Source organism: Chelon labrosus, assembly GCF_963514085.1.
Source record: "Chelon labrosus genome assembly, chromosome: 16".
In the NCBI taxonomy this organism is placed as follows: domain Eukaryota; kingdom Metazoa; phylum Chordata; class Actinopteri; order Mugiliformes; family Mugilidae; genus Chelon; species Chelon labrosus.
Genome location: NC_140349.1, coordinates 9,865,413 through 9,888,673, shown reverse-complemented (window position 1 = coordinate 9,888,673; position 23,261 = coordinate 9,865,413). Strand labels below are relative to the sequence as shown.

At 43.1% G+C, this 23,261-nt stretch overlaps 4 protein-coding genes across 6 annotated transcripts in view; 1 reads left to right on the top strand and 3 right to left on the bottom strand.

The window, feature by feature from the left end:
- Nucleotides 1-74: 74 nt before the first annotated feature.
- Nucleotides 75-4,263, top strand: LOC311500977 (small conductance calcium-activated potassium channel protein 3-like; the record flags this gene model as incomplete). Its single annotated transcript, XM_084562616.1, has 9 exons — nucleotides 75-434; nucleotides 749-844; nucleotides 1,008-1,295; nucleotides 1,909-2,034; nucleotides 2,148-2,348; nucleotides 2,427-2,537; nucleotides 2,973-3,100; nucleotides 3,619-3,688; nucleotides 3,822-4,263. 9 exons carry the CDS (start codon nucleotides 75-77, stop codon nucleotides 4,050-4,052), a joined length of 1,611 nt encoding a protein of 536 aa, XP_084418742.1. The 3' UTR covers nucleotides 4,053-4,263.
- Nucleotides 4,264-4,859: 596 nt separating this feature from the next.
- rps27.1 (ribosomal protein S27 isoform 1) lies at nucleotides 4,860-6,892 on the bottom strand. Its single transcript, XM_084562795.1, has 4 exons — nucleotides 6,857-6,892; nucleotides 6,132-6,240; nucleotides 5,923-6,033; nucleotides 4,860-5,104 (listed from the first exon to the last, which is right to left on the bottom strand). The coding sequence occupies exons 1-4, from the start codon at nucleotides 6,860-6,862 to the stop codon at nucleotides 5,076-5,078; spliced, it is 255 nt and encodes an 84-aa protein (XP_084418921.1). The 5' UTR covers nucleotides 6,863-6,892; the 3' UTR covers nucleotides 4,860-5,075.
- A 1,032-nt stretch (nucleotides 6,893-7,924) lies between these two features.
- On the bottom strand, nucleotides 7,925-12,247 carry lrrc71 (leucine rich repeat containing 71; the record flags this gene model as incomplete). Its single annotated transcript, XM_084562686.1, has 16 exons — nucleotides 7,925-8,150; nucleotides 8,415-8,506; nucleotides 8,816-8,924; nucleotides 9,131-9,204; nucleotides 9,299-9,362; nucleotides 9,444-9,551; nucleotides 9,706-9,780; nucleotides 9,921-10,004; nucleotides 10,081-10,240; nucleotides 10,357-10,425; nucleotides 10,581-10,655; nucleotides 10,774-10,849; nucleotides 11,049-11,153; nucleotides 11,318-11,452; nucleotides 11,541-11,573; nucleotides 12,184-12,247. 16 exons carry the CDS (start codon nucleotides 12,245-12,247, stop codon nucleotides 8,064-8,066), a joined length of 1,410 nt encoding a protein of 469 aa, XP_084418812.1. The 3' UTR covers nucleotides 7,925-8,063.
- A 579-nt stretch (nucleotides 12,248-12,826) lies between these two features.
- The window catches only part of ash1l (ash1 (absent, small, or homeotic)-like), a 29,277-nt gene continuing 18,842 nt past the window's right edge, over nucleotides 12,827-23,261 (bottom strand). For 2 of the 3 annotated variants that reach the window (XM_084563142.1, XM_084563143.1), the window contains exons 16-27: nucleotides 22,961-23,127; nucleotides 22,631-22,783; nucleotides 22,354-22,408; nucleotides 21,852-21,984; nucleotides 19,737-20,012; nucleotides 19,268-19,354; nucleotides 19,054-19,144; nucleotides 18,441-18,579; nucleotides 18,143-18,315; nucleotides 17,714-17,880; nucleotides 16,258-16,747; nucleotides 12,827-15,323 (exon numbers count right to left, since the gene is read on the bottom strand). In XM_084563142.1, the coding sequence (XP_084419268.1) occupies nucleotides 15,232-15,323; nucleotides 16,258-16,747; nucleotides 17,714-17,880; nucleotides 18,143-18,315; nucleotides 18,441-18,579; nucleotides 19,054-19,144; nucleotides 19,268-19,354; nucleotides 19,737-20,012; nucleotides 21,852-21,984; nucleotides 22,354-22,408; nucleotides 22,631-22,783; nucleotides 22,961-23,127 (2,023 nt within the window). In that variant the 3' untranslated portion in view covers nucleotides 12,827-15,231. The remainder of the gene's footprint in view (nucleotides 15,324-16,257; nucleotides 16,748-17,713; nucleotides 17,881-18,142; nucleotides 18,316-18,440; nucleotides 18,580-19,053; nucleotides 19,145-19,267; nucleotides 19,355-19,736; nucleotides 20,013-21,851; nucleotides 21,985-22,353; nucleotides 22,409-22,630; nucleotides 22,784-22,960; nucleotides 23,128-23,261) is intronic. The other variant, XM_084563144.1, reaches the window with a different exon arrangement.

The following is a 23,261-nucleotide window of genomic DNA, read 5'->3' as shown; positions in this document are numbered from 1 at the left end:
CCAGCAGGTCCCACCTGGACGCCGGGGACGGCGACGGCCGGGCGCGCCGCAAGTCGGGCAACGTTTCTTTGGAGATGCACAACCGCCACAGCCTCCCCGAGATAATCATCACCAGCAGGGACGACCACCTCCAACAGGACGCCGAAGCATCCCAGCAGCGGCAGGAGCGGCGGTGCGAGGGCAAAGGACCGCTGCCGGGCGCCGGGGGTCCCGGTCCAGGCTCGAGCCCCGGCCCCAGCCCCCGGCACAGCCCGAAGAAGAAGGAGAAGGACGACCAGTACAAAAAGACCCACAACATGGGGTGGCGGCTGGTCCACAGGAGGGCTCTGTTCCTGAGGAGGCAGCGGCTGAACGACTGCGCCCTGGCCGTGGGTTTATTCGGGGTGGTGATGATGGTGATGGAGACGGAGCTCTCCTGGAGCGTCTACAGCAAGGTCAGAGAGAGGGCAAGCGGAGCAAGGCCTCGGGAAAGCCTAGGAGAAATGTGGATCTGATTCTGTCATGTAACCTTTTACCAAAAGTTTAAATCACACTGTCGTCTCTATCCACTGGTGTTGTTCTTATCGCGCTCAGCAGGAAAATGCACAGTAAGATTATGTTCATTACACCGAGCAAGTGGATTATGTACATGAACGTATATAAGATGAGAGGCTTACACGGGATTGCCGCGGCCATTTCATAGATCTGAGCTTTTGTAATCAGCCGATGATGGTGATGTTATGTGTGTGTGTGTGTGTGTCCCCCACAGAGCTCCATCTACTCCATCGCGCTCAAGTCAGTCATCAGCTTCTCCACACTCATCCTGCTCGGCCTCATCGTAGCGTACCACTGCTGTGAGGTGCAGGTAGCTCATCTGTTCATTATGTAACCTCCTCTTCCTCCTCTTGTATAATCGGAGTGATGCTTCCTTTCTGTCCTGTGACCCCCGCAGCTTTATGCAGTCCTTTAAAGAGCTCGATTTCATTTTAATGCACTCTTCCCCCCTCCTCCTCCCCCCCGTGGTTCAGCTCTACGTCCACGACATCGGCGCGGAAGACTGGCGCATTGCCATGACGACGGACCGCTTGGCTCTGATCGTCCTGGAGCTGGCGGCGGTGGCCATCCATCCTTACCCGGTGGGCCTGCTGGCGTACCTCCAGCAGACCAAGTCCCGCCTCACGCTGTCCGAGACGGAGCTGGAGATCGTCCTGGCTCTGCCCATGTTCCTGAGGCTCTACCTGCTGGGCCGGGCCATGATGCTGCACAGCCGCCTCTTCACGGACACGGCCTCCCGCAGCATCGGGGCGCTGAACAAGGTGGGAGGGGGGGGGGGGGTCAACCAACCCGTGCCCTCGCCCCCCTGCAGAATCTGGCTTTGGATAGTGCTGTGATGAGATCATTTAAAAAAAACTGGATGTGATTGGGCGGCAGAAATCTAAAAGTCTACGTTATGGACAGGGATTTGGGCTTGGGCTTCCTTTATGAGCATTTCACGCACATCTGTTTATGTCTCATGTCTAGGTGGGCCGAGAGGTCTGTAAAGGTGTGACACTTGAGGTGTGATTATCACAGTTTCGATCCCATGAACCCCCCACCCCACACTGGTCTCACATGCTGATTATGCCCCTCGCCGTCTCTCCTTTGCTTGTCTGCTTTCTTTTCCACAGTCGACAGCATCCACCCGGCTAATCCCTAATTCCCCCATTGACGCCATTTAAGAGTGATTGGATATGACTTTTGACCCCGCCCCACCTCTGCAACGCCAAACCTACTATCCGTGTATCAAGCCAGATTGAGAACAAGTTTAGTTCTTATCCCTCATCTCCCCTGAATTACAGAATCATAATCCGACAGGGGCTCTCCTAAATAGTCTGGCTGAGTGCAGGGGCCCCTGCTGTCGAAATGACGCGTCCCGTTTGTGATCTCCAGATACACTTCAACACCCGCTTTGTGGGCAAAACGCTGATGACGACCTACCCCGGCACGGTGCTGATGATCTTCAGCGTGTCTCTGTGGATTGTGGCGGCGTGGGGCTTGCACGTGTGCGAGAGGTGTGTGCTCGGTCGTGTTTAATATTTCATAATCATCAGACTCCTGGGAGAGATGTACAGGATCACTTTCATATTTCTTCCACGGCAATAAATTCACTCTGCAGAGCTGCAGTGTAGCTCCCGTGGCCGGGAGATGAGAATATTCTCGATAATGAGAGAGTCTTTCCCTCCTGCAGACACCACAACTACAGGGACCTGAGCAGCAACTACATGGAGGCCTTGTGGATGGTGTCCGTCACCTTCTTGTCCATCGGTTACGGAGACGTCGTCCCTCACACCTACTGCGGCCGCAGCATCTGCCTCCTCACGGGCATAATGGTGACGAGTTTGCTCATTAACAAGGAGGCAGCGCAGAGATTATCTCAGATTCTGACAAATGTCTAATCCTAATTGCAGGGAGCCGGCTGCACGGTCCTGGTGGTGGCGGTGGTCGCCAGGAAGCTGGAGCTGACCAGAGCGGAGAAGCACGTTCACAACTTCATGATGGACTCCCACATCTCCAAGAGGGTGAATTTTGCAGCTGGATTTTATTTTAATGTTAATTAAATACGCCTTATTTGGCATCAGTAACCATAGAATTCATTTCATTTTGACTTTTGGTGTGGAAACAGCTTCGTGCCATCAGATTACGCCAAGAACGAGTATAAATTTGGGGAAATTCTGATGCAGCGGATTTTTTTTTTTTTTAAGATGCTAACTGTTGGCGCCAAAAGCAGCAATTTTCTCACCTAATGAGTTTTCCGATTTAAAAGTTGAGCACCATGAGTCAAAATGTCTGCAGCACCGTTGAATATATTGCCACAGTTTGTTGCTGTTGTCCAGCCTTGTGCAGTAAATAAGAGCACTTTGGAGGTTATGTGCATAAACGCGCGGTAACTCACCCGGTGATTTTTTATTTTATTTATTTATCTTCATTTATTTTTCCCCGTGTCCCCTCGCTAGATAAAAATCGCCGCCGCAAATGTGCTGAGAGAGACTTGGCTCATCTACAAGCACACTAAGCTGTCAAGAGAAAGAGATCACACCAGAGTCCGCATGCACCAGCGGAAGCTCCTCCTGGCCATCCACCAGTAAGACACTCCCCCCCAATAACAACAATCAATGCATTAAATTATTACTTTTATTTACATTTCATTAATCTTTACATATGCTTACCTGAGACAGAATTGATCTATTAAAAGTTGAATCCACTACATTTTTCACATCACTTCACTTTTGAAGAGATTGAAGTCCTCTGGGTTCAGAGATCTGTGCTTCTGAATGTTCAAGTAAGACTTATGGAATAAAAAAATTTAAAAATGAAATGCTGAACCCCTAATGTGGCTCAGCTCAGGCCTTTCTGGAGGTTTGCCGTTACTCTTCAGGTAGATGGACCTCTATAAGGGGCTATTATTTTATACTTGATGACCACTACAGCATTTACTATTATCCTGCAGGTTGGGTTTGCTTTAATTGCACCTCTTTCTTAGTTTTATTTGATCTGCTTTCACCCCATAAACTCTTGATGGCGTTGCATGTAAAGGTTTAACTGCCCTTTAAATATTTCTTCTGTTAAACTGTAATACTAATGAAACTGCTAAATCTCCAGGCTGCGGAGAGTGAAGATGGAAAAGAGGATTCTTGCAGATCAGGCGAGCACACTCGTTGACCTCTGCAAGGTGAGAGAGGCAAGTGAAGGCGCCGCTTTACATTACCCCCCTCTTGTCAAACACCCGAACAAAGTAGGGTCCGATTCCCTGACACCCTTTTCCCTTTCTCTTTGTGGACGTTAACCTTCGGACGCCAACGCAGATGCAGAGCCTGATGTACGACGTGCTGTCGGAGGTGCAGGGCTGCAGGGGGGAGCTGGACACGCACATCCACAGCCTGGAGAAGCACGTGGTGGAGCTGAGGGAGGGCTTCAGGAGCCTGATGCCGCTCCTCTCCAGCACCCTGTCCACGCAGAACTCCTCCATCCGCCACCTGCTCCGGGAGAGGGAGGGGAAGACGGAGGCCGCCGGCGTGAGCGGGGCAGACAGATAAAAGAGACTTAAGGGAGATGGTTTCTGCACGTAATGCTGTGGGACTCTTTTTCTTACACAAGGGGAAAGACGGGCCATTGTAGTGAGATGAAGATTGTACAGATCTGTGTAAAAATGTTTTCTAGTAGCAGAAATAATCATAAAACATGTAGAATTGAGTCATAACCAATTTACAAAGCTCCTGGAGTGACGGTGAAATAACAACCCATCAAGAATCATTTATGATTCATTAATCAATAGGTTGATATAAGTTCATGAATTGATTGAACATTAAACGAAATAAATGAGCCTGGAAAGTTCAAGGGAGGTTTTATAACAGCAGTCAGTGAGTAGTTTTATCTCTAATCACTACTAAAAACTGCCTACATCTAGTTTGGGATGGTACAAAAAAAAAAAAACATTAAATCTTAACCTGTAATACTTTGTAATAAAGCTGATAAGACAAACATCTATGCATTTAATGTGTCTTAACTGCAGGAGGTGCATGTGGTTATCGTGCTGCTGTTACTAAAGTCATCATTTTCCATCACTGTTGACTGATGGACCCACATCTCCTACACTGAGTGACTAGCAGCATCCAACCTGTGCTATACATTTGTTCTCAGCCTTCGAAAGGGGGGATCCAGTGGTCTAGATCAACCCTTCTGCAAACCGAGGTTGATCTGGCACTGGAATGAGATTGGAAGACCACGAAAGAGGAAGTCCAGTCACTTGGCAGTGCGGCCGACAACTTAAAAACAGACCTTGCTTTAAATGTGTCTTAAAAAAAAAAAAGTCCTTAAAGCAGTTAAGTAAACACACACAAACATTTCCTTTAGCCAAAACAAAATTTTATTTAGAGAGACAGGGTTGGAGGGTGGAGTTACAGCAACAACCGATCTGTCGACGTGAACAGAGGAATCCATCTGCTGTCCAGTCAAGTCTTCAGGTCTCGTTCCAGATCAGACCGCCATCTCCGGAGGCAGAAGACGCTGATATCAACCGGTCCATCCCCTCCTCTCCCCTTCAGCTCCGGGGAGAACAGCTAGTGCTGCTTCCTCCTGAATGAGCACCCTGCAAGAAGAGACAATGACAGTCAGTCCGCCGCTGACAAAAGAGAGGCCTTACGGTACGGAAACGCTGCAGGCGGTGCACGTGGCTATTGTGCTGCCGATGCAAGAGTCATCGCTTTCCATCGCTGTGACTGATGAGGTCAACATCACTAACGCTAAATGAGCGACCAGCAGCATCCGACCTGTGCCGTACGTTTGTTCTCAGCCTTCGAAAGGGGGGAGCCAGTGGTCTAGCTCAACCCTTCTGCAAACTGAGGTTGATCTGGCACTGGAATGAGATTGGAAGACCACGAAAGAGGAAGTCCAGTCACTTGGCAGTGCGTCCGGTGTATTGTTTTCCCAAAGATGGCATCTTAAGAGTCACTTCTACACAACCGGAGTCAATCCTCCTGATCATTTCACATTGACAAAGCTCTAGCATCTAGAAGCTGCTTTGTTAGTTATATTTGTCTGGTAGTGGTTGATATCAGTGCAAAATTGTTCTGTTTTTAAAATGCACGTAATAAAATCATCACAAATAGAGCAATAAAAAGAAAAGACAAAAATATTTAAGCTTTAGAGCGTCGGTGGGTACTAGTAAAACGAAAAAAGTCTAGATTAGGCAACCAAAAAAAGTGCTTCAACAGATGATTTGCAATTTCAGTTTAGCCGAGACATTCCTCACACTATTCCTGCCATAAATCTAGGATAATTATCTAATAAATACATCAAGTAGATTTGCTCATTCTCAGAAACACAGGCTTTGTGCCGCAGGATTGCAAAACTGAATTCAAGGACGATTTAGCTCCGAATGTTGTGGATGAACTGATGAATACTGACCCTCTGTGAGGCGGGCTTTGCCTCCAGTGGGCTGACAGAGGACTGTCGAACAGCCCACACACAGCACGACTGTCTGAGCGTGGCTGAACACCGTGGTGATCTTGTAGCATCCTGGAAAACAAAACACAAACGCGCCACATTTAAGACCCCTGGGCTGAGGTGAACAAACTTAAATCGACCGAGCCAAAAACGAGAGAACCGATCCGTACCTGGACACTTCACATCCATAAAGTAAGAGTTAGGACTCTGGACTAGACGCTTCTTCTTGTGCCTCCTCTTCTCCTCCTCAGGGGATGGGTGCAACAAGTCTTTTGCGAGCTGCAATGTGGAAGAAAAGGTGGGGGGAAAAAAGAAAAACGTTGAACTAATCAGGTATAAAGATCACTATTGACTCACCACACACAACACGGAATATATAAAATTACTAGATTACAGTCACTTAAATGTCATTATTTGGACTAAACTACATCAGGTCTTTTTTGTTCGGATACAGGGCTGCTCCGTTTCTTGAGGCTTCTCGGTTGGCCTACATTGCTAGGATTAGGTAACGCAGGGTGCGCATTTTCCCCCAACGCAGCTGATTCTTTAAATGTTGTGTTTTAGCGGTAAAGCAACGAGGCAGTTGAGCCAAAGACACAAACGCAGATTAAACTGCAACGGTTAACCTTTGGTTTTCGGGGTTATAGTTTCCTCCGTATAACTGGCTCCATGTTTGCGGCGTGCGCGCAGCCATCTTGTGTCACAATGAGCTCGCAACGCGCTCCAAAGTGAACAGTTATTGTGGAAAAACTGGGACCGAGCCCCGACGAAACCGTCTAAAACCGGAACCAGTCGAATCGCTAATGTCTTATGTACGTGTTAAGCCGCGCGGCGACTCTCCAACATTTGGTTTAATAGTCAAAATATCATTCTGCCACGGCCTGAGGATACTCACTGGCATGTTGGCGAGGAAATAGCCGCTGCCGAAAAGGAGGCTTTACCGGAAGCGAGGGGTTGATATTGGTGGCTCGTTTGAGCACGAGCCGGAAGTGACGAAGTTGGCGGCCATCTTGGTGAGGGCTTCGTTCTTCATCTTCTTTTCTTTTTAAGCAGCTTACAGGGGCATCACCGCCATCAACTGGACTGGAGTGTGGAAGATTAAATAAAACAGGAAAAAAAGAACTACAATATTTTATATAAATTTGACTATGATGATATAACTTCTTGCTCTGTCATTTGTCTTGTTTAAGATCCTACCCAGTGACTGAAATACTTGGTGCAATGAAGAATGACATGTTCAACGGTTCAACACTTTCCTGACCTCTATGACCAACTCTCAGGCGTGTGGTGACATTTACTTCTTTTCAATTCCAGTGTACTTTTCTCCAAACTCCAACTTGTTTTTGTATATTGGGTGTCTTCCTGTTTTATTATTATCCCAGTGCTCCTACCAGACTGAAACTGAATATGATGTGATTAGTGACTTAGCTTCATTTTTGCTTATAACAATCTGAAAGAAGCAAATATACATACCCTTTCTTTCCATGCAATTTTTATGTGAAATATTTCAGTTATCAGATCTGTTCTAACTTGCTGACCTTCCAGATTTAAAGCTTGCGAGTGCAGATAAACCATCAGATGCAGTAACAGTGTTTATTGTCTGATTTTCCTCAACCCACTGCAGTGCTAACATTATTGCTAAAAGTCCTGTGGCATAAACAGATACGTTTCTTTATGAATATTTCTTTATCTGATAAAGAAACTATTCTTAATGTTTCTGTAGTTAGTAGTATCACAACATAAATATCACAACATACATTTTTAGTTTCTGGAAAAAATAAACACTAAACAGTGTCACTTGTTTGGTAAATGTAAAAAACACAAAAGTACAAAAAAGTAAAAAGTACAGATTCAGATTCTTATATTTCCTGTTTACAGTATATGATCTTTAAAAGTGTAAATTTATACAATGAAACCTAAAATAGTTCATTTTTTTCCCTAAGAAGGCCTCCTGGTGGCACTTCAAGGTCCCAAGGAGCTGACACACTCAGTGTCACTTATTTAAAAAAAAAAAATTAAGAATAAAAAAATAACCCTTATTGCTATAAAACAGAGGACATCGGAAAATGAACTGTGCCTCCTCTCCCTTCACCTCTGCACGTTCAGAGCTGCTTTCTAAGTAGATCTCTGTGCTCCATCAGTTTCTGTATCGTCACGTAACTCTCACACTCCGGTGGGAAGCGGTTTCTCTGTGGCGGAGAGATCAGAAATCATGACACAAACCAGCGACTGTAAACACAGCTGAATTTATTTAAAGTTTGTTTATGGTAACTCACAAACAAAACAGAGTACAAGGTGGGACATAATAAACTTGAGATGAATAAAATGACAGTACCACACGAAAGCATTTTAACTGAAAAAGTTTAAAATGTACTTTGTACCAAGGTTAAAGTTAATTGTGTACACACATCCAAACACAGGGTCAGCTGAGTCCACTGTAAATAAAATCCTACCTGCAGATAGAGACGCGGCAGTAGTTTTTTCTCATGCTGCATCTCCAGTGATGTCAGGATCAGAGGTAATGACTTCTCTGTGATTCTGTTTCCTAGACAAACAAACATGTGACACAGCCATTCAATTCTTTAAAAACTTCTTTAGGGTTCTTTTAATGGTTAACCAGCTCCTGCAAAATAATGATTAATAATTTCATTAACCTAGTGTGACTTGTATACACATTAAATCAAATCAAATAATGAAAGTATGACTGTGTGAAGTAAGACCCAAAAACAACATCTATGCTGTAGGAAACCTTTCCACAATAATTGTAATGGATTTGTAAATATTTCTGCCGTCACATTTAATTGTAGATGTGATTTGATTTTCAGTCAGAGTTGAATAAACTGCTGTTGCTGACCTGCCAGACAGAGAGTGGTGAGAGTCGTGTTCCCAGGAAGACAGAGCAGTCCGTCCCTGTAATTCACCAACTCGTCCAGGAGGGGGTTCACTTTCTCCACCAACTCGGGCTGCTGATGGACGAGGAAACAAAATGTGTTCAAATCAGATTCATCAAGACCATTTTTATTGCATAAAACCGTGTTAACCTAATGGGTTTCAGGTCAGTACTTGATTTGTTTTGCAGAAAAAGTAAAGCTAATTAAGTAATATCCTGTTCTGTGTACATTTACATCCATAGTGAATGGAGTTGATTCAGAAAACATGTTTCCGGTACCTCCGGTTCAGACGGTTCTACCTCTTTCCCCCCAGGCTTCCCATCTTTACCCTGAGATGCCTTTTTATCGGAAGCTGGGAGAGATTTAAAAAGACAGCGATGAAAAGACAAAGCCCCTGCTGTCAGAGGATAAGAGAATAAATGTTTATCTGTGACACAAGCCATTACGGGTCTTGCTGATCTTCTGGTTTTCTTTGTCAGCAGCTGGTTTCTTGTCTTTTTTGGACGCTTCCTGTAATTTAACAGACACCTTTAAGCTTCGGCTCTTGCATATTCACTTTTTGCTGTCAATTTTACACTATTGGCATGTTACCTTTTTTTTGGAGTGGACTTCGTTCTCTCCTTTGCTGCCACTCAGTGAAGAGCTGCTGAGCACTGAAGCAACGTGTTCATCAGATGATTCTTCAGCCTTAAGAGCAGACTGAAGAACAGATCAGTCAATTTAAATGTGTACCAACATATCAAAGTGAGAGTAATGCTACTTAGCACTTTTTCTACAGTACACACTGGTGTTTAGGGTGAGGGGTAGTTTTAAGGTAGACTGGGTATTAACTTTAGAAAACAGTCCCACTTACAGACTGCGCTCTTTCCAGCAGGAGCTTCCTCCTCTCAACTACTTCTTCATGAGTTAGAGCAAACTCACAAAGTATCTGAAAATGGAAGCGGTGTGCATTGGACGCTTATTAAATTACACAATATAATTCAATAAGCAGAATATGATTTAAAGAAACTCAACCACTAATTTTAACAGCATTATCTGTCAGTTAAAATCTTTGGTGAAAACGGATACCCCTGCCAGATGAGCAGCTCCTGAGTCTCCAATGTGGTTGTTGGTCAGCGCGAGAAAACGCAAAGTACGATTGAACCGTAGGCCCTGAGAGGCAAAACAAGAAGAAGGAGTCATGTGGGGGACATCCACGGGGGAATATGGAGACAGTTCTGGGTTATACCTGTGCAATGTACTTAGCTCCTGCATCACCAATTGAGTTGAATGCCAGGTTGAGTGACGTAAGGTTCTTGTTAGCGGATCGGGTCGTTGAGAGAGCCAAACCAATGAGACGAGCGCCTTCATCTCCAATCCGATTATTTCGCAGGGACAACTGAGTGAGACTTGAGCAAAGAAACACCTCAGAAGAATGTACGTGCAGGAGTGTGTGAATGGAGATCAAGGTTTCTTTGAAGATGTTCTGTACAACACATGACACGTGCAGATGACGGTGACTCACACGCTGTCCTCAGAGAGAAGAAGGTGGTAGCTCTGCTCTGGGAGAGTGTTGCCCTCCAGTGCCACAATCCTGAGATAATACAAAGTATTGTTTAGACAAAGTTAGAGTAAATTTATCTGCAACGTTTAGAACTTACACATCAATTTTGCATTTAGATACGTGGTGATGCAGGGAGCTCCAAAACAAAGACTCCCAGTTTGAATGGCAGTAAAAAATCTACTCACCTGAGGCCGGAGCACAGAGATACCGTGTTCATGAGGGAGATCACCATCTGATCTGTCAGTCCCGCCTGCCAAAACCTGCAACGCAGACGACAAGATTACACAAACAAACAAGAACAAAGCAGTGACAGCTCGAACCATGTTCACCATGTAACAAGAGTGTCTCACGGTCTCTCTCCAGCAGCTCATTACTCACAGAATCCTCCGTAGATCTCTCATGGAGGGAATCATCTTCAACAGCACTCGGAAAAACTGCTCATTCAATTTCCATCCTGCGTTTCCATTACAAATTTGATTAGGTTCTTGCCAAACATTTCAAAGACACACTGCATTTTTTTTTCTGTCTCTGACATGAGACAGCATTTGTATTAAACCATGGCATGAATATAAAAACAGTGTTAGCTGCCGACTTAAACTACCAGTCAAATGGTTATGGTTATGGAAGATTTCCTTGTGTTGTCATGTTCTTACCAGAAACCTTCAATATGTTGGCGGTGAGGGGGTCTTCCTTATACAGCTCAACGTGTAGACATGGTTTATACCAAAAAGGTTCACATTTTTCCTCTGGATGGTTGTCTTTTGGAGGTGAAACTATGATAATTAAAACTTGACAAAGGCTGAGATAATAAAAAGAGCAATAACAATATATTTACTCTTTTTCAACATAGTGATCTGTACTGTGGCACTGTTCCCAGATCTTTAATATTCTTTGGTTCACAGTTTCAAACTGAAATAATTACCAGTGTGGCCTCCTTTAGGTCCAGTGGTGGACAAACTTGGGATCCTGGTCTTTACAGCTGGAATGTACTTTATGTCCAGGAGAGCACAAAGCCGAGGGAAGTCGATCTCCACGTTTCCGCAGCACTGATATTCATCTGTACAGCACATGGTGTTCAGGCACTGACCATGCAAACTGTTACCACATCCAAACTAGAGGACAAACAGCAAGATCGTTTTACTTACTGAAGGTCTGCGCAGACGTTGTTGGAGTCAGTCCTGGAGAACAACAGGAGGGCGGATGGTTGAAAAGCACAAAGAGGGCGTGAATTCCTGAACTAAATGTCACAAAGCCAGGTCTTTATATAATAATAATAATAATAATAAATAAATAAATAAAAACAGTGACTGGGTGTGGAAATCCAGCACCAGATTGAATGTATTAACCAGTTTCCCCTGCTGAGCATCCCTTTTCCAGTCTAATGCTAGGTTATGTCTCTAAAACTTCATCCAACGTAAACAATTTCAAATCACTTCATGATTAGGATACATGCACTGGCTTAAGCTTACTTTATTTTGCTGATATACCTGTCAAAATTTAATTATTTGTATTTAATGGTAATGTGGTATGCAGTATTTCCATATATGATAAATATTCCAGGGAGAAATGGATACTTACTTTTCACATAAACATACTGAACTATATCACGCTCACAAAACACCTAGTGCTGTGTCATAGAACTAAAAACTATATAAATTAACATTTAAACCGTTGTGCCACTGCATTGTTTCCACACCCATTATGTTCCCAGATAGGTAAATAACGGTAATAAACGGCCCAGAACGGCAGTTGGTGCTCGTTTGTTAACGTGAACCAACTCAAGCTAACCTTCATTTTTCGAGCCTTCATCCTGAGCGTTTGCTCTCTTCGTTTCTCTTCTCTCGTCAGACATTGTTGTGTCTTAGCTGAAAAGCAGTTAGACAGCTAAATCATTAAGTAGAGGATAGAATTCAGCACAAGTAAGGCAACACCGCTTTATCGTTCAGTTAACCGAGCCGCCTGATCGTTTGTGTTACCATGGTAACTGACTCTCAGCTCAGCCTGTGAGTTATCGCGAGACTTCCACTGCCACTGGTCTACCTTAAGATGATCAGTAATAAAGATTTGATTTTTTTATTTCTTTGGAAACATGTGAAATTTACGTATGGTCTACGTTATAATACTAACGAGAATGTCTACATTCATATGTGTACGTATTTCATTTACGATATCAACAGCTAAATGCAGTAGTATCGCGAGAGTTTGCACTGCGAACAAACTATTTCCTGTATATATTTTGCAGGAGAAATTGATGTGAACTTACACTGAATGAGAAACTGAGGTAACATTTATAAAGTGACTCTGAAACTATGATTTTCAAATTTTAATTTGATCTGATATTAAATGTATTAAATCTAATTTTCACTGTTAAATTGAATTTTTGCACTCGTGTGAAGTATATTAGGAGTTTTGAAAGCAGGACAACGTCAAGTATACTCACAATAATGTAGTGCTTTTTATTAAAAAAACAAACAAAAAAACAAAAAACAAAACAAAAACAAATATAAAACAAAAAGTAAAAACCAACAGCATTTTTTTTCCATGACTTAAGAATCATAATTACAAACTTTCAACGAGTGGAAGAAGTTTTTTTTTTTTGACAAACTGTACACATCACAAAATGTCCGCCAGTCTGCCATTTACAATGCTTGCATCTTATTTTGTGATTGTCTAAAAATAACTAAACGAATCACACAAAACACACAAATACAAGTACAAGCATCATACAATGACCGCTATCACAAAACGGAACCGCTTCCTATCTGAAAGAAAAACAAAAATAATAACATGATATTGGGCTGACAGATTTGACTTTTGTGTCTGTCACCGTTTAAAAATATCATTAACATTTTTATGTTGGTTTGTTTTTTTAGTGTTCAACACTTTGCAGCAAAAAACAAGGAGTACATTTCTCCTTAAAAAGTAATATTATTAACAATATTCAGCGACAAAGGTGTCGTTGCTGAGTCACTGTCATGTCCAAATGCCTTCTGTGTCCGTTTCTGACATTCTTCTCGCTCATGCAGTACATAGATGAATTTTATTTATAGGCAACGAAAACCCAGCTTAAGTTTTTATGTCATCAGGACAGTTACGGTGAGATATTCTGGACATTAAAAAAATCATTTTCCTCCAAGCTTAAGTGTCTTCATTATAGTAATACAAACGGAAGAAATTATAATATTATTATAATAATAATCATAATACATTTAGGGCTGTACAGTACAATAATAAACAAAATCCATTTTTCAAGATATTGCTTTTAGAGACACTCCTCAATGTAAAGTGTGTATATTTACATAACTTGGCACTGTTGGCCTTCAGCTGTTCCCTCTCTCTCTCTCTCTCTCTCTGTCAGTGTCTCATTCTCGTCACTTCTCTGTCAGTTTACCACACGGGGACATTGCAGGCCGTCCCTTTTTAGCAGAGGCATTTTGGGGGGGAAAAGAAATCTCATCAAATATCACAATTTCTTTCTTCTTTCTTTTTTTTTTTTTTTTAAAACATTCTCCATGGCAACCAGGAACATAGTCAGAAGACAAAAAGAGATCTTGAGTCCCTCCCATTCCCAATATACAGTTACACCGCCCCACCCATCACAGAATATAAGAAAATATGACCATCACGATACATTTCATGTTAAGTATTGTTTTCCATAGTTTTCTTAAAACTGTTAATTGCCATCGAGCCCTTAATGTTTTGTCAGTTTTGTTGTTTTTTTTAAAAAGGTACATTTTCATGAAATCTGGCAGAGTACAGACACACACTGCGTGTGTATGCACGCACACACTCGCACACAAGGCAGTCGGAGCACGGCTGTGTAAGGCGTTACAGTTGGAGCCGGTATCCCCCGTCCCTGCCTGATTTAGTTAAGCTGGTGAATCATGTTACTTCAAAAACCAGGGGCGAAGCTGACTGCCTCACGTGAAAATAAAAAAATAATAACAAAATCCTTTGACTGACAAAAGCGCACACTCAACCTTCCCTCCCTTTCCTTTCCTCTAAAAACACCACAGGCCTCTTCTGTTCCTAAATGAGTTACTACAGTATAACAGGAAAAAGATAATAGACTTTTAAACTCACTTTTTTTTTTGTCAAACTGCATCATCCAATACTGAGAGTGTTAGTGTGTTTTATTATAGATACATTACACAGAGCTTCACAATAGCCATGGTACCAAAAGTGCAGTTCACCACCCTAGTTCTCTCTTTCTCAAGAGCAGCATCTGAGCACACTGCTCATCTTAACTTTTCTCCTATGACATTTTCCCCCCACGGTCCTGGCGCAGATCTCCTCTCATCCATTTCTTTTTTTCTTTTTTCCATTGCAGCTAGGTCCCACTAGGGGGAACAATTCTCCAGCATTCACATCCCCACTGACTGAAACAAGCCATCCCTCCGCTCTATCCATCCCTATTCAGTACCACTTGTTTCATTTCTGATGCTAGCTAGTGGAATTCATCGACCCATGTTTGTAATGTTCAATGCATTTAAGTGCATGGGTTTTTCTCCTATGTTTTTTTTTTTTCTTTTAAACATGTTTTGCATGATACTACTTAAATAAGCCAGAAGTCTGCGTCAGCTTTCTTCGTGCTCCTTGAGAACTCCTGAAAAGCTGAAATTGCCATGGAGTCAGCGCTTCCAAACCCCCTCCACCCTCTCAGAGTTGAGGTGACAGTCTTGGAAGAGGTAAACTGGAAGAGGCCCCCAGGGATGCATTGTGGTCCTTAATGGCAGGATAACCAACAATGCTCGTTTCCCTTCTTGCTGTCTCTCCGTTTTCTGCCCGTTGCTCACTATAGTGAAAGGCAGTGTGCTTGACAGGCACGTAGAAACGTCATTTTCTGCCAACGAAATCACCAAATCCGAGTGTCCGCCGCCGTAGCCTCCTCCCTGCACCTTCCTCAAGGAGATAAGTGACATCGATGGCTACAGACACAGAGAGAGGAGGGGAATTAGGAGCTTGCACACATATAAGACGTATTGTATTGTATTAAAGAATCACCAAAGGTAATGTGTATTTTATCATACTGATGCACTTAAGACTTTTGACAGGCGTGTTAAGAAAGACTAGTCATTAAATTCTTTCCTAATACAGGTTCTTCCTTTAGCCTTGTTTTTACTGTTAATCCAGATTCTATTCTGATCTATTTTGTCATTGTTTATCATCAAACACTTCCTGAGATTGCTTTAAGCATGAAAACAGGTCATGGTGGTGCTTTAGGAAGGACTTACTGTGACACAGGTGAGGTATAAAACTGGGAAAACTCTATATTCATGTTACTGCCAACAAGCTCAATGAAAAAAAACAACGTATTAGTCTCTTCTGACTTTTGTGTGTGGCACTCCCCAGCCCATTTTATTCCTCATAAAGAAAAAAAGTGCTGTACTTTTCGCTGCTGTATGGTTTGAGATCAACTCCAAATAAGAGGTTTACTCTAGCGAAGCAACGCAAAGCTTTTTATAATGGTTTTTAGACAACCACAGAGCTTTACAGCACACAGGAATAAAAACTGAGATTATCCATTAAGAACTTTACTAGATTAATATAATATTAGGTAACAATACCTACATAAATTTCATTTTTACAACTCCCTCGGTCCAACAACCAGTCACTCTCAAATCTGATTTCTGAAAGAACACGCATAACTATGGGCAAACTTCAACTGCCAGTCCTAGCTAGCGCATGCTTTAAATGGCACATCATAGGTTAATTATTTATTAGACAGACTATTCTATCAGCAAATTTAATTTTCATTATTCCAAACCTTATTGATTCAGAAATCATAAGCAGTAACAATGTGCCTAATTTCACATGTTTGAATGATGTGTAACAAAAACCCTCATTCATCTGTTGACCTACCCCCCTGCTTTGTTCCCGGTCCCTCACCGTTCTTGCTGGGTGTTCTGTGCAGCAGATCCAGCAGAATCTTATTGAGTCGTTCCCTCTGAGCCTCCCTCCTGCCCAGCGCTGGGTGGTGCAGAGGCGATGAAGCGGAGGACGACGGCAGCTCAAGCATCTCTCCTATCCTCTCAGTGGACGCTTCCTCCAGCTCCTTGCGCTGCTCCTCAGCCTCCTGTCCTTCCTCCTCTTCCTCCTCTTCGTCTTCGTCCTCATCTCCCTCCCTTTCCCGCTCCGTTCTTCTGGACTTGGCTGAAAGAAGTTCTGAATCCTCTGGAGCCACGTCCATGTCGTCCTCCGCTCCCCGTCCGTCTTCCACCTCAGGGGGAAAGTCCTCGCCGCGGTCGCAGGAGGAGCCGTCATCCTCGCAGCCTCCAGATTCTTTGGGTCGTTCGCTTTTCCAGGCCGATCGGCCACCGTTCCTCTTGTAGTTGTCGGGAACATAATGAGGCTGCAAGAGACAGACCCGGATCAGATAGTATTAGTTTCATGTAGCTCACTAAGGTTTCAGATAAGTGAAGGTTTGCAAAGGTGCGGCAAAATCAGTTATGGATCATCTCACTGTCCATAAAGGGTAAAAACAGAGAACTTATCAAAGCGTTAAGCTAAAAACTAAGCACTTAGGAGGAATTTTTTATTCTTATTCGCTTTAAACTTAACAATCATCTCTGGGTTTTTTTTTTTAAATAGAAATCATCGCCTTAAAAATTTAATTGAATTGTTTTAATCTAATTAAAATTTAATGCAGTTAATTTGCAGTGGAGCAGTAACGCTGCGGAAAGCAAGCAGTCATGCTGCCTTAGTAAATAATTTAACCCTGAGGAGGACAGTAATATGCCCTGTAGAGTCAAAATTGCCAAAAAAGTACAAACGGATAAAGAAACTACAAGTACAGCTTCCTGTAATTCCTGTCCAAGTCCTGCCAGAAGGTTCAAGTTATCAGCATTTACTGGTGATGTGAGCGGAGTTATGAACTGAGCGGGGAGTTGAGATGTTCGTGAGATTAATACAAACTTTAAATATATCCCCTTCAGGAACATTTAAATCAGCTATATTAAAAAAGAAAAAAAAAAAGTACGAATAAATTCCGTTAACACGTGTTGTGTACTGTGGGAATCATGAATTTAGTCGCGATTAAATATTTTAATCTACTGCCCGAGAAATAAACTTGCTAACACAAATGACAAAATTACAAAGCAGGTACTTTGATGTGGTTTTCTGTGGGTAACATTACACCTCCACCTGAGATTAAGCTGCAGGCTGCCTATACACTGTGAGCGAGATGAGGTGGAGAGGCAAAATACGCCCTGGCCTGTAATATTAACTCCACTCTTAAAATATCTTTCAGTGTTTATAAATCAGTAACAGATCCCACCCCAGCAGCCCCGACCTGTCAGGACCCCCAAATCACTCTCACCGAGAAGTCTCTTTTGGGCGTGAGCCGCTTGGGGAAGTGGTTGAAGGCATATGGCTTGGTGCAGACTGGGTAGCGGTTCCGATGGATCTTGTAGAAAAGGTGGGCCGACTTGTCCAAGCGGTAATCGCAAATGTACACATCCTGCTCTTTCACACCCTTCGGCCGTCCTGTAGGAAGAATGTATTGAGTATTAGAAAGGAACTGCTGTAATTAAGTCACATTAAAAGAGCAAATGCTTGTTTATTTTATGCGGTGCGTGTCGGTCGAGTTTGGAAACAAGCCATAAGGCAATATTAACCTTTGTCTTTCAGAACTGTACTGCTTCATGTACACACATTCAGAACATTTGCCACAAGGATATCGATGAATTATTCTTTCACAAAGGTTAAATCAGCATACGTGGGTAAAATTGTGTATTTTTCTTCTCACCCTTGCAGTAAGTGTAGAGATCGAGGACACAGCAGGTTCCCACCACCGCCTCTAGGGGGATGATCTCATACAGCGGCATGCGGAACAACTCATTCTGGTAGAAACGGCGTGATGGCGAGTGGTGCGTCTCATGAGGACGGAAGTAGTGATGTCCAAAGGCAAACCGCTCACCCCTTTGGAGATTAAGCGGAAACATAAAGGCCGTCAAATCAAACAATGTAATTCATTATTCTCGCTGGCAGGTTAACTACGGAGCATCACGCCGCCCGTTCACAGGTGGTTTGTGTGATAAACTTACTTTTCGTTCTTCCATAGTTTCTCGATTCGGAAGATGTCAAGCTTGTCTCGGTTGATGTGAGACAAGAGACGGTAAGACTGCCTGACGGGCTGTCCTTCAGGTGTGCGTCTGCTGTCTCTCATCAGATACACACAATCACCTGCACAAAACACACACACACGCTTTCAGGTTATTTTTGTACAACAGTGAAGTCACCTGGAGGAGTGAAACATTAAGACAACATTGGTGGATGAACTTATTTACTATTAATGAGTAGTAAAAAGATATAATTTACAGAAATTTCTTTGACTTAACTGTTAAAAACTGCTTAAAGAATCAATGTTTCTGTTTCTGTTTCTGCCTGATTAACAGTGTCACGCCTGTTTCATTTCTATCCGCGCCCAATATCTCTGATAGGCGTACCTGGGTGTGGTCATAAGTGTGCCCTGTTCCACTTATAACCACAGCAACAGTCATGTCAAGTTGTCCCGGAGTGCTCTGCACATCACTGCAGCGACTAAAACTACTCAAGGTCAGCAAAAACAAAACACTCAAGGGCTATTAAATTGCTCTCAAGGTGCAGAGGGTAGAGCACAAGTGAGCACATGATTGCTGGTTTCTGTTGTCTTCGTACCTTGGTGCAGCAGCAGGTCATCTCTAAGGAGACAGATGTAGTAAATAGAGCCAGCCTGGGCGTAACTGGGCTGGGGTAACATGGGCACTTCCTGTCATGACAACAACACATACAAGGGAGATCAGAAGAGGGTGGTGACAAATTTGTGACTAGGAAGAGGCGATAATAACGTCTGCATTCATTCATTTATTTTTCTTTGCTGGTATAGACGTACCCTGTCCACTGGCCGAGGGTCACACTGCTCACACAGGTAGTGCTCCACCTCAGTCTCCAACCGCATACAGTCAAAGTGCTGCCACACCTGTTATGACAAAAACGATTGTTAGAGGACTTGGACAAAAACGAAATTACATTCTAGTTAGTATCGTTAGACGCTTAAAAGAGTCAACGCTCCACAGTATAAATCTATTCTGTGCTGATGAGTCACAACCTAACCTCCATAAATATTTGTTATCCTCCATCTAAAAATAACTGATAATAAAACACAAAGGACTGACGGCGTACTCTAATTGGAAAATCTCCTTGACAAAGTAGATAGGTGCAGTCTCAAGAGGAATGCACACACTTAAACAGGTGTAACCTATCATGGGTGAAAGGAAATTATGGAAAATGGATTTCTTTCTTTGCCAGTCCAAGTAAAACTCCGTTACAACAGCTTTTTTCAATTACTGTTATTCCATTACCATGCACTTTTCGCACTGGATCATCAGGCCTTCGTCCTTGTACATTCCACATATGCAACGGATGACGTCGTCGTCCTTGTCGTGGGAGCCCGGTCCTCCTCCTCCGTGATGGTGGTGGCCATGGTCGCGCTCCAGCGAATCGGAGCTGTCCGCTTCACTCGCAGTCTCGCCCACAATCTCATCAATCTGGACCGCAGCTTCATGGCGAGCGCTGTAGTAGGCTTTCCGCAGCCGACACACGTCCCTGCCTACCGATGACTTCCTGCCGTAATATTTCTAGAGGAAAGGAACAAGACACAGGCATTTTTTAGGAAATCGCTTAAGCGTCACTGATTTCTTCTGACACACAGCACAGGGACTACAAGACCTCCCAAATGGCAGAAAATAAGGCAGAAGAGTACACATTTGACCCCAGAACTTCACGCTCATCATTCAGTCACCTAGACTTTGAATAGATGTGCCTGCAGGGCAATTCCCTGCAGGACAAAGGTCATTGACACAGAAAGCTGCATTCAAAACTGCCATCATTTGGAAGACAAGGCTACACCCCACAGCTCAATAATCCACATTCCACTCATGCTTCTTTCAGTCCGCCAAAAAGGGCCTTGGGGGGGGAAAGGGTGATTCTAATTTATACATCCACTTCAAACTTCTCAGACTGGAAGAGTAAGCTACCCTGAGAGCTTTCAAGTGGCACTTGTTTAAACTGCTAAGCTATACAGATGTAAATCAAAAGGGCCTGCAACGTGTGTGCAGAGCATCAGCAGTCGTGAAGTTATATCCCATTTGGGAGGTGTTTGTGAGCGAGGCAGGAAGAGGGAAAAGCAATGACTGAGTGGGAGGAAGAATGTGTTGGAGTTGCGCAGTAACAGCTTAAATGAGCATTTTAATTACGCTTTCTGGTATTGATTGAGCTCTGGGATCATACTCGAGAGACTCACAAGTGTTATTCTTATCAGCGATGAAAACAGGATGTTGCAACAGCCTCGGTCTTCCTGCAATTTGAGTTTCTCGCGATTGTTGATAGAAATTAACTGACAGATGATTAAACGTTCAGTTTGCAATTAAATATTTTCAAATTTGACTAATGTAATGGAAGTTGGCACAAATTAGTTCAGGACCAGATTTAATTCTCTTGGCTGTGGGTTTATCATTTACTCCAGGTAACTGTTACCACTGCAGGAACTCTTGTTTTTTTAAGTTAAAATTTGAGTTTCTATACATTAACTGTAGCTGTAAATCTAGCTGTATTCTGGGCGAACACCCCTACAAGACTAGAAGCCTTTCTGAACTTCCCCCACCCACTACATTTTTGTGGGGGAAAGTTGGTCTGGAGTCGTTCCTTTGGGAACAGATTATGCCTCGGGAAAAATCTGCCGGCCAATCAAATCATATTGGCGGATGGACAGAAGAGCAACAGCGACATAGTCATACAAGTCATGCTGTGTTCTCTGTTCTGGTTGAAGCCTCATAATGAAATGCGTGTGACGTGTTACCAGACTTGTAATCTGATAAGGGCTGAGTCTATCTACGCCGGTCCCACATCCCTGCTGAAAGAGTAGTACTTTCTAAACATTCAGTCACTATTAAGGTGACGCTTGCGAGGCTTAATGTAATGCTGCAGCAACAATGTGAACCTCATTCACAGACCCAGGAAGAGAGGTGGACACATTGTTGTTTATCAGCATTAAAAGTAACTGAGGGAGAGAGTATAAGAACAAATTGAGTTATTTTAAGTAACAATTGAGATCCAACGAATAGACTGGAGTGATGCCATGACAGACACAAAGAACAACATTAGTCTATGTTGTTGTTTCTTTGTGTTTAAAGTTAGATTGAAATTGTTGCCACCATTTTTTTTAATCCTCACAGGACTGATTTGTCTCTGCGGTTCTACAGATATGGTCAAAATGCTCATGGGACAGCACAAAGAGATTTTCAGTTAGTTATTAATTCCTGAGTTTAGTTCCTCCAGTAGTATGGTTCCTTTTCTCGACTGAGAAGAGCGAAGATTGTAAATCTTTCCACCAGCAATCTGTGACGTTAAACTAAAAATGTGTGTCTGCAACATAAAATGAGAACATTTGTGTCTGTAAAGTATCATGAAGTGCCTACCTCAGCATTGCGAAACACTTTGAGCATGTCAGTGTCAAATGCTTCAACGGTTTTATAATGGCCGGTGAGGATTTGCTTCTCGATGGTGCTCAGATCCAGAGGGTCAGGCACCTTCTCATAGTACTGGCTGTTCCTGTTGGCACGCAAACACGGTAGGATTAGTTTCTCACAATCTGGCTTGTCAAAATTAAAAAAATAAATCTCAACTCATTACGTCTGATTATAGCTAAATCAATGTTAAAGCCATGAGTTTACATGGGCGCCAAATCTGTGATTTAGACAGCTTTAGTACCACATAGCTGAAGAAGAATAACGAGCTGTTATTGTTTTGACTGTGACTGATTACTATCAATACTGGACAAGAATCAACACACAGGCTGTCACGGCTCAAATGTGCAGTGAGATAAAACTGTTACACTATGTGGGTGCTGTACACTGACACTTCAGAGAACTGGAAAACAGTCAAACATTATGAAGTCGACATGCGGGTTTGCACTCTTACCTCTTCCTGGACGGGAGGTTCACAAGTGGAGCAGCAAGAGTCTGGCCAGCGGAGTCTAAGGAATGAATGAATGAATGAATGAATGAATAAATAAATAAATAAATGCTTTTTCATTTGTGAATGGCTGGATATTAACATGGAAGCTCTGATAGATGTGTTGTAGAGACCTGTTAGAGCTCAACTCAAACTATACGTCATAGTAATATCTAGTAGGATAGTGGATTACATGTTCTGCTGTTGCCTACATATGTGCATTTGTCTCAACGTGGACACGAACCTTTGTAGCTGGTGATCATGTCACAGATCTCCTTGAAGATGTGTGCGAGGCGAGCAGTGCGTGTGACCTCTGTGTTTTCCTCAGCAGCAGCGAGTCTCCGTGTGCGTACCGACCGCGACGTCTGCAGAGCTGAGAACTGCGTCAGGAACACGTCTGGAAACAGGTGGGGAGCATTACGCATCAAGTCACGTATTCAGAAAATAGTTTTCAGCTATTTGATTGTACCTGAGCTAACACATTTAAACTGAAGCTGCTAAAACTGCCTTTGACACCTTTATTCTTGTTTTCTGAAATTACTTTCTCTTCAAATGATTACGATCGCACACTCACCTGACTTGATGTTGCCGTCGTCACGGATGACTCCTCCCCAGCGCGTATAAATGGAGAGGCTGCTGGCGTCCCGCTCCCTCTCACCCTCTCTCTTCTGCATCTCCTGTTTCTCCCTCATCTTCTCCCAGTTCCTCAGGAGAAACACTCGGTGCTTCAGCACAAAGTTTCTGTTGATTGGGGGACAGACGACCGGGAGTGTGAAGAAAGTATGTCAGCGTGCTAAATATAAACTCACACCTTAATTCTGATGTGTCAAAAGCTCAGATGGAAGATGTAGTTTTAAATGAGGAAATATCTTTAA

What these genes read in the sequence shown, in the direction of transcription:
- rps27.1 (XM_084562795.1), bottom strand. An exon ending in TATGGATGTGAAGTGTCCAG is followed by an intron (nt 6,034 to 6,131) that starts GTACGGATCGGT and finishes TTTGTTTTCCAG; the next exon opens with GATGCTACAAGATCACCACG. An exon ending in CAAAGCCCGCCTCACAGAGG is followed by an intron (nt 5,105 to 5,922) that starts GTCAGTATTCAT and finishes CTCTTCTTGCAG; the next exon opens with GGTGCTCATTCAGGAGGAAG.